The sequence below is a fragment of the Salvia hispanica genome, chromosome 1, assembly GCF_023119035.1.
Source record: "Salvia hispanica cultivar TCC Black 2014 chromosome 1, UniMelb_Shisp_WGS_1.0, whole genome shotgun sequence".
NCBI classification, from domain to species: Eukaryota; Viridiplantae; Streptophyta; class Magnoliopsida; order Lamiales; family Lamiaceae; genus Salvia; species Salvia hispanica.
The window spans coordinates 7,912,073-7,921,654 of NC_062965.1; the positions used below are offsets into that span (position 1 = coordinate 7,912,073).

Here is a 9,582-nt window from a genome sequence, read left to right on the forward strand (position 1 = left end):
CAAAAATAGTAGGGAGTATTTTCATCTTATTATTTCAGTTAATGAGTTCATTTTATGGGCCGGAATAGGCCCAGTGGGTCAATATATGGTTTGGGCTGGGCTTCCGATAATGAGTGCTCATGCAGTATAGATTATCCACGACTAATTTCTTAAATTCATTCACTTTATTATCTATTTCCTTATTTAAGAAACAATATATAAAACCCATTATTCCTTCTATTAACTATCCATGTGTCCCACTTATTTTATTTAATAATTTATTTATTCCAATTTAATATAAATACAAAATTCATTAAAGCATAAAATTATATTTTATTGAAAATTGAAATTTTATTTTATGGAATGGGTAAAATACATAATCTAAATCTGAATCACTACTTGTTGTTGCCAAATTTCAGTAAAAAAAAAAGAACATTTTCCAAGCACCGAATGTGATCGGAAAATGGTGTGTTTCCGAGCAAGTTCCCTGCATTACCTTCGTCGGAAACTTTTCCGAGTACTTTGCGAGCACACATGGCTGAAGAATTTTGAGCACCAATAATGTGCTTGGTCCCTATAGTTGGAATTTCCTCATAATTACTGATCATTTTAATTTTTTTATATTTTTTTATTATTTGAATTTTTTTTTAATTATTAATTGAATAAGTAGAGTAAATAAATTTCAAAATGATATTAAATTAATTAACATCTTTAACACACTTCATTTGAATCAAAATACCAATCTAATTTTAGTTTCTTCATCAGTTATGTGCATGTAATATATAATTCATTTCTTTTGCTCAAACACATAATATGACATCAATATTTTAAAAGTTCAAGATCAATTTGGTAGTGTTAATATATCAAGACATGAGTAATCAGCTAGAAACCCAAAATCTCACGTGAAATATATAATTCATTTCTTTTGCTCCAAAATCAGTTCTAAGAAGTTAATACTTTTCCTTCGTTCTACTAAAAATGACTCACTTTTTCTTTTCGATTTATCTCAATCAAGATGACTCATTATTAAAAATAAAAACGCATTTCTCTCTACATTATTCCTTCTCTATTAGGAGTAGTATTTTATAGTTTTCACTTCACGCACAAAATAAAATTGCACAAATTCTCGTGTCGCTCAAAAAAGTGTCCTTTATTTTTGGACAGAAGGATTACTACATGATAAAACTAATATTAGATTGATCTTCCATTTTGATCGTATATAATATTCAATCATCTGCATTAAACAAAAATCTATTTTTAAGTATATTCCATATCAAAAAATAATTTTACTCCAATTATATGTACCAAACTCAAATTCTATACCATTTTTTTGAGTACGTGTCTCATAGTTTTTGTAAGAGCTACAACACACATTACTGATATTTGGTGTCGTTCGATAGAAAAACGCAAAAATGAATTTAAATTTGCAGTAAGATTGGAGAAGTTTTTACACATAAAATGAGATTTGGTGTATGGTTTGAGATGGTCTAAAAACATAATCATGGCGTCAATTAGTGTTATTCGATATTAAATATTTATTGTGTTTAATTTATAAGATTAAATCTCACGACTTAATCTTAGATGGATAGTCATGTGATAATTAGTCGTAGTCGTCCCTTCAATTAAAATCATCTATCAACTTAATCCTAGATTAGTTGTCATAGCAACCAAATGACACCATTATTGTGTAGTAGCATATACCGCAATATTTAAATCATTAAATAAATAACAATCCTTCAAACTATATCCTTAAAGTCATCGAATTATTAAAAATTAATATATAACAAAATAATAACAAAATAAACTAAAATATTTAATTAATAAACCATTATTAAAGGGAGAAGTTATTAGTGTAATCTACATAATTATAATAGTAATTTAGTAATAGTCCTTATTTAGTACGTAATATTTATTTCCTTTAAGAGGAGAAGTTATTAGTGTAATCTACTTAATTATAATAGTAATTTATTTATTAGAGTACGTAATATTTTGTTTCCTTTATATTTAGTACGAGATATGACAATCATTAAACCTTTCAATGTTATACCTTTAAATTAGCCTACTAAGCAAGCCCACCAATAGCCCTTAGACATACTAAAACCTAAATATTCGTCGTATTTAATTAGCTTAAATAGCACACAATTTTAAGAGAATCCTAATCAATCTTACCGCAGCCGCCACTTTCTTTGCTACCGCTGCCTCTCCTTCCTCTCACGGTTCCCTCTCTTAAATCTTGCTTCTGTTTTTGCTTAAGCATTATATATACAAATGTTACTGTGAATTTTGATTGCTTTATATGAATATCATACATAGTGAATTTTGATTACTTTTGCCCTTTTGTTGAGCAAGAAGAACACTACACTTTTTAAAAGTTAATAACATATTATTATTATACTATAAAAAGCTTGAAAAATTATTAAGATGTGGACACGTTGTGTTATATAAAACTAACTTGTAACTGTGTTGGTTTGCTCACATTAAGTGTAATCGGTTTTAACTTTTTTTTGCTAATATATGTGCTAGCGACCTATCAATGATAGGTTATACTCCCTCCGTCCATGATTAAGAGTCCCAATTCTAAATGGCACGGGTTTTAAGAAATGTTAAGAAAAGTGGGTGGAAGAAAGTTAGTGGAATAGGGATCCCACTTGTATATATTAGTTTTAAATTATATGTGAGTGGAATAAGTTAGTGGAATGTGGGGTCTCTTTACCATTTATGGTAATTATGAACCGGGACTCTTATTCGTGGACGGACCAAAATGGAAAAACGGGACTCTTATTCGTGGACGGAGGGAGTAATTTATAGCTGATATCTATTCTCTCATGGTTTCTGTTTATATGCCACGATAGTGTTCGATTTTCTAAAAAAAATGGTTGTCTATGTAATAAAATACATTTAGTTTCTTTAAGAAAATTAGTTAACTATTTATTTAGATTTGAGTTTATGTTATTGTTAAGAGTTTTCTGTTACACATTGAGTTGGTGTGTTGAATGGTCCTAATTGCTCATACACTCTCCGTTCGTGAAATATTGTCCAGTTTTGTCATTTCGATCCGTCCGTAAAATATTGTTCATTTTGTTTTTTTTTTTTTTCATTTTGGTAAATGGACCTACTTTCTACCAACTCATTACACTCACATTCTATTATAAAACCAATATATAAATATGGGGCCTACATTCCACTAATTTTTTCGACTCATTTTTCTTTACATTTCTTAAAACCCACACCGAGTCAAACATGGACAACATTTTGTGAACGGATGGAGTATTATTTTAAACAAACAAAATGATTGTATACTTTTATTTTAAGTTTGGGGATGAATATTAACGTGACTCAACCTGTGTATGAATCTTATACTCAATATTGCACTAATGCATTTATGTGTATTAGATATGCAACGTCGTGGTGGTGGTCATACACGTACTACTAAATCCTGTCGTGCGGGATCAGTTGAAGAAGATATGAATGCGGCACTTGAGTATGTCAATCCCACGGCTGATGATGGGACCATGGCACCTGATGGGAGGAAGCAATTTCAAATGGATACACAAACTGAGTTACTTATACCGGTTATTGATTATTAATTAAATTTGATTTTATAGTATATTAACTAATATTCATATGTTGTAGGAAATTAATGATGCACCCTTAGATGTCAAGAGATATCATAACAACATTCAAGCGCATTTCTAATGAAACAGGATTTAACTGGGCTCTTACTCTAAAGGAGACTTAAAATGTTTATTTTGAAGAATTCCGGGTGAGTATTATTTTAATTGTATAAAAGTTTTTTTTTTATAAAAATAATATACTAATAATTTTTTTTTCTAAAAAAACATATATTTGGCCAGATTCTTGGGAGCATGATGTGCGAAAGCTTTGGGAGAAAAGAGCCGCAATTCGATTCTCTTGTAGTTAATGAATGAAGAGAATCGAATTGCGACTCTTTTCTCCCAAAGCTTCCGCACATCATCCTCCCAAGAATCTGGCCAAATATATGCTTTATGTAGAAAAAAAATTATTAGTATATATATATTTTTTTTAAAAAGATTTTTATATAATTAAAATAATATTTATCCGGAATTCTTCAAAATAAGCATCTTTGGTTTCCTTTGGAGTAAGAGCCCAGTTAAATCCCGTTTCATTAGGAATGCGCTTGAATGTTGTTGTGATATCTCTTGGCATCGAAGGGTGAATAATTAATTTCCTACAGCATATGAATATTAGTTAATATACTATAAAATCAAACTTAATTAATAATCAATAACCAATATAACTAACCCGTTTGTGTATTCCTTTGAAATTGCATCCCCCATCAGGTGGTATGGGCCCATCATCAGTCGTGAAATTGACATCCTCAAGTGCTGCATTCATATCTTCTTCAACGGATCCCGCGCGAGAGGATTCAGTAGTATGAGTGTGACCACCACCACAACGCTACATATCTAATACACATAAATGCATTAGTGCAATCTTGAGTATAAGATTCATACACGGGTCAAGTTACATTAATACTGATCCCCAAATTTAAAATAAAATTACACTATCATTTTGTCTCTTTAAAATAATATGAGCAATTAGGACCATACTAAACACCAACTCAAAGTCTAACTGAAAACTCTAGCAATGACATAAACTCAAATCAACAAGATAAATAGTCAACTAATTTCCTTAAAAGAAAATTAAATGTATTTTATGGATTAATGCACAATTGGAAAAATAGAATCCTTTGAAATGTCACGGATTTTAATGCAAAATTGGTAAAGTAAGAGAGAAGAAAAGAAAAAATTGTAAAGTAAGAGAGAAAAAGAAAAAAGTAACGGAATTAATGTTAGTGGATTATGGGGTCCACTTTATTGTAGTGGTATAAATGGTAAATAAATTGATGTATATGGGCTTAAAGATTCCCTAATATAGAAAGTTTGAAAGTTTCTATTTTACAATTTTGCAACTTTTTGATAAATATTTATTACCAGTGCAATTTTTTGTTGTTAACTAGTGTAAGACCATTTACCGTTGCTAATTTGTTGGTAATTTAATTCTAGCGACATTTGTCTGGTGCTACATACTAGTGAAAATTATTCTGTTGTAATTCCGTTGGTAATTTATTACCAACAACATTCGTCTGTTGCTACTTACTAGTGAATATCAATCAATATTGTTTGTAATTTATTACCTGTGACATTTGTTCGTTGCTACTTACTAGTGAAAATTAGACCGATGTAAATTTGTTGATAATTTGTTACCAACAACATTTGTCTATTGCTACTTCCTAGTGATTATCAATCTGCTGCAATATTGTTGGTAGCTTATTACTAGTGACATTTGTTTGTTGCTACTTACTAGTGAATATTAAAACGATGTAATTCCGTTGGTAATTACCAACGATATTTATCTGTTGCTACTTAGTAGTGACTATCAATCCGTTGCAATATTGTTGGTCACCAACGACATTTATTTGTTGCTACTTAACAGTACAAATTAGTCCGTTGTAATTCCGTTGGTAATTTATTACAAACAACATTTGTCTGTTGCTACTTACTAGTGAATATCAATCTGCTGCAATATTATTGGTAATTTATTGCCACCGAAATTTGTTTGTTACTACTTAGTAGTGCAAATGAGTTCGTTGTAATTCCGTCGGTAATTGTTTACCAACAATATATTGTCTATTGCTACTTACTAGTGAATATCAATCCAGTGCAATATTGTTAGTAATTTATTACTGGCTACATTTGTTCATTGCTATTTACTGGTGACTATCAATCTGTTGCTATATACGCTGCTAATCATGACCCGTGATTGAGGAATCAAAATCCATCATAAATTTGCTACTAATTTCGCTAGTACAATTACTAGCGGATATTCCGCCCCCAATCTGCTACTAACAGCAACAGACTATATCTGCTATTAATTTCTGCTGGTAAATCGACAGTTTTTTGTAGTGAAAGGAGTCGAAGATGATCTCTGTTTACTTTGCAAGAAGAAATTGAGTCTACTGAACACATCTTATTCTGCTGCAAGGTATCTAACATCCTTTGGAATTTTTGCTGTAACTTGTGGAATATCTCCTTCTGTCTTCATAAAGTCCGTTGGCTTGCTTTCTAAGTTGGCTTGGAATTGGATCTCTATGTTTTACATCATTCTTTGGTCTATTTGGGATATCCGCAACAAGATAATATTTCAGAAGTTCCACTCGAATTGAGAGCTGGAAAAGAGAAACTTTTATGGCGTCTTGGGTATTGGGTGAAAGGAAGGTATTCAAGATTCTCATTGCCATCGAGCCAAATGACTAATTAATACTATTCTTTAGTCAAGTCTCCACAAGTGGTTGGTCATCCTTACTAGTTGGTTTTAAGTACTTTCTTGTTTTGGTGTCTTACTCGTTGGCTTGTTGGTTTTCATGTTGAGTTGAGGTTGTCTTATGGCTTTTTTGTGGGTCACCTAGCTCTTATCTCGCTTGCCTCTCTATGTCGGCTTTGAGCATTTTTTTTCTTGATAAAAAAAAACTATAACAAAGAAAACGTTAAGGACATATTATTGTTGGTGTCCCAACTAAAATTAGAAAAAGCAAATGGAAGTATTCTGAAAAATAAAAAATTAAGTTAACTTAGCCTTAATTTAATTAGCAGCAATTTTTTTCTCCATCCAAAATTTTTGTTATTTTAAAAAAATTTCAGCGTAAGTAATTGCATTTCTATTTTTTTTTCCATCAAAAATAAGTGTTTTGTAGTGGATAAACAAATCCGTAAAATCTAAAAAGATTGGAATGGGATGTTAATTGCGATGTTAAATAGTACACTCATCGTCCCATTAGAAATGAAACGTTCTCCATTTTGGGTTGTCCCAATAAAAATGAAACGTTTCCTAAAATGGAAACAATATTATCTCTATTTTTTTCTTCTATCTTACTTTACTATTTCTTTATTAATTCATAAAATAACACTGCATAAAATCCTGTGCTGGAAACCAAATATTGCATATTTATTAGAAGAATAAACCGATATGTTATGGTAACCGTATTATGGAAATATTGAGTAATTTTAAGATATCTCTTAACTACCTTAAAGTGTATGATAAGTATGTAAGTGGATAAAGTCATGTTCGTTTACCCATTTTAAAAAAAAAAGATAAGTGTTCAATCTTTTGTTGCTAAAAGATATAGAGTGTAGGTTGGTTGATTGTAAATAAGTTGACAAATACCATCTCAATAAAACATACTGTATTCTTTTTAGAAAATAAATGAACATATTCTCGTGAAATGGATGAAATTTGAAAATTTAGCATATTTTTATGAATGCATAAAATAGTATTTGTGACTTCATCTATGCGTTAGAATTCAATTAGTCGGATAAGACGTCAATTTAGTCAAAATTACATAATTTAGTTGAATTGATAAGGTTTATACATTCAAATATTCAATACACATTGATTCATGTTATTTATTTAATTGTGTTTTATTCAATACTATGTACTTATGGATTTTATTAGAAAGTATACATATATGGATTAAATTCGACCACCAAAAAATCGGTTTGAAACGACCGTTACCGCCATTTTTTCCGCTTCTTCATTGATCCCTTATTTGGAAATCAACTAATACCCATTTGTTGTGTTAGTCCTCCAATCTCAGCTATTATTTCCTCCTCTTGCTTGCAATTTTTTGGTTTTTGGGTTTTATATTTCATGTTAATATAATCAATAACAAACCCAATCAAGAATGGGTCAGCAGAAATTGATCTACAGTTTAGTAGCGAGGGGAACCGTGGTCTTGGCCGATTACACGGAATTCAAGGGGAATTTCGGCACCATCGCTGCTCAGTGTCTCCAAAAGCTCTCCGCTTCCAACAACCGTTTCTCCTACACTTGCGACGACCACACCTTCAATTACCTCGTTGATAATGGATTCAGTATGAACGTTGATTCCTTAATAGTACTCCCACCGTTCCATCTTAATAGAGGCGTTTCATTTGCTGCACTTGTTTTGGAAAAAATAATAATAAATAGTTAACGTGGATAAAAATAAATTAAGTGAGAGTATAGAAAATGAAACGCCTTTATTCTTTTGCCATTTTATTATTTTTCCAAAATGAGTATAGAAAATGAAACGCCTTTATTAAGGCAGAACATAGGGAATAATTAGCAGTTTAGCATGCATGTTGTCCATTGTCCGGGTTCATAAAAACAAGCATTTATGTGGCTTTGCAGCTTATTGTGTGGTTGCTGTTGAATCCGCGGGCAGACAGCTACCGATCGCCTTTCTGGAGCGCATCAAGGATGATTTTACGAAGAAATATGGAGGTGGGAAAGCTTCAACTGCTGGCCCCAACAGCCTCAAAAGGGAGTTTGGGTAAAGTCACATTTCTTAGTACCATTTTTCTTAAAAAACAAATTTTCCAACTCCTTTAATTTGGTATTGTTCTAGGCCTAAATTGAAAGAGCAAATGCAGTACTGCGTTGATCACCCAGAAGAAATCAACCAGATTGCTAAAGTCAAGGCTCAGGTCTCTGAGGTGAAAGGTGTGATGCTACAAAACATTGAGAAGGTATGTATATTTAAGAGGTGGTAATATATTTTTTTAGTCCTCAAACTTTGTCAAGGTATCAATTTTGGTTGGAAATATTTGGAAATATGCTTTGAGGTCCATTAACTTCGTTGTAATCTTATTTGAGCTATCTTTTCATTGTTTTAAACTTTTTTGAGACAAAAATATCCGCAAGTCCATGAAGGGCATTTTAATCTATTTATTCTCTTTTCTTTATTAAAATAATTAATTTATCTCTCTTAATTTTTTTGCCCCTTTCTTCCCTCTCTTTTTCTCTCTTCTTCCCTATTTTTTCTATCTCTTTTTTAATAAAAGGGCAAAAAAAGTTAAAAGAGAGATTAATTAAATATTTTAATAAAAAAGAGATAATAAATACACTGAAATACCCTTCATGACTTGAGGGTATTTTTGACTAACAAAAGTTTGAAATAGTGAAAAAAAAACTCAAACAATATTACATCAAAGTTGATTGACTTTTCAAATATTACGGACCAAAATTGATATCTAGGTTTACGGACAAAAATAAAGTTGTTCCCTCTTTATATAAAAAGTTTTGTTATTCTTGTTGCATATTGTACTTGACAATGTGGTATGAATGTGGCCTTGCAACGAATAGGTTCTTGATCGTGGGGAGAAGATCGAATTGCTTGTTGACAAGACAGATAATCTCAAATCACAAGTTAGTCCCTGAAATTAATAATTAAACAAGAAGCTTGTAAGTAGCATTTGTAAAAGTAGTAAAATGATTGTGGATTTGTAGGCAGCGGATTTCAAGAAGCAAGGGACGAAGATGAAGAGGAAGATGTGGGTTGAGAACATGAAGATCAAACTGGTGGTGTTCGGCATTGTGGCGCTTTTGGCTCTCCTGGTGGCGTTGTCGGTGTGCCCCAAATTCCAGTGTTAGATTGGCTCACCACTCAGAGTTATTATGACTTAGTCTGTAAATTGTGTACAAGTGAATTACAATTGTTGATCATAGAAAGCTTGTTGTTTCACATTCTAACACACTTTCTTATATATATACATGTATTTGATGGTGTATTTCACTACTAGA

At 31.4% G+C, this 9,582-nt stretch overlaps 1 protein-coding gene across 1 annotated transcript; it reads left to right on the plus strand.

Moving 5' to 3' along the window:
• The first annotated feature begins 7,614 nt into the window (after positions 1 to 7,614).
• LOC125202378 (putative vesicle-associated membrane protein 726) lies at positions 7,615 to 9,582 on the plus strand. Its single transcript, XM_048100763.1, has 5 exons — positions 7,615 to 7,892; positions 8,191 to 8,332; positions 8,408 to 8,528; positions 9,145 to 9,207; positions 9,289 to 9,582. The coding sequence occupies exons 1-5, from the start codon at positions 7,703 to 7,705 to the stop codon at positions 9,430 to 9,432; spliced, it is 660 nt and encodes a 219-aa protein (XP_047956720.1). The 5' UTR covers positions 7,615 to 7,702; the 3' UTR covers positions 9,433 to 9,582.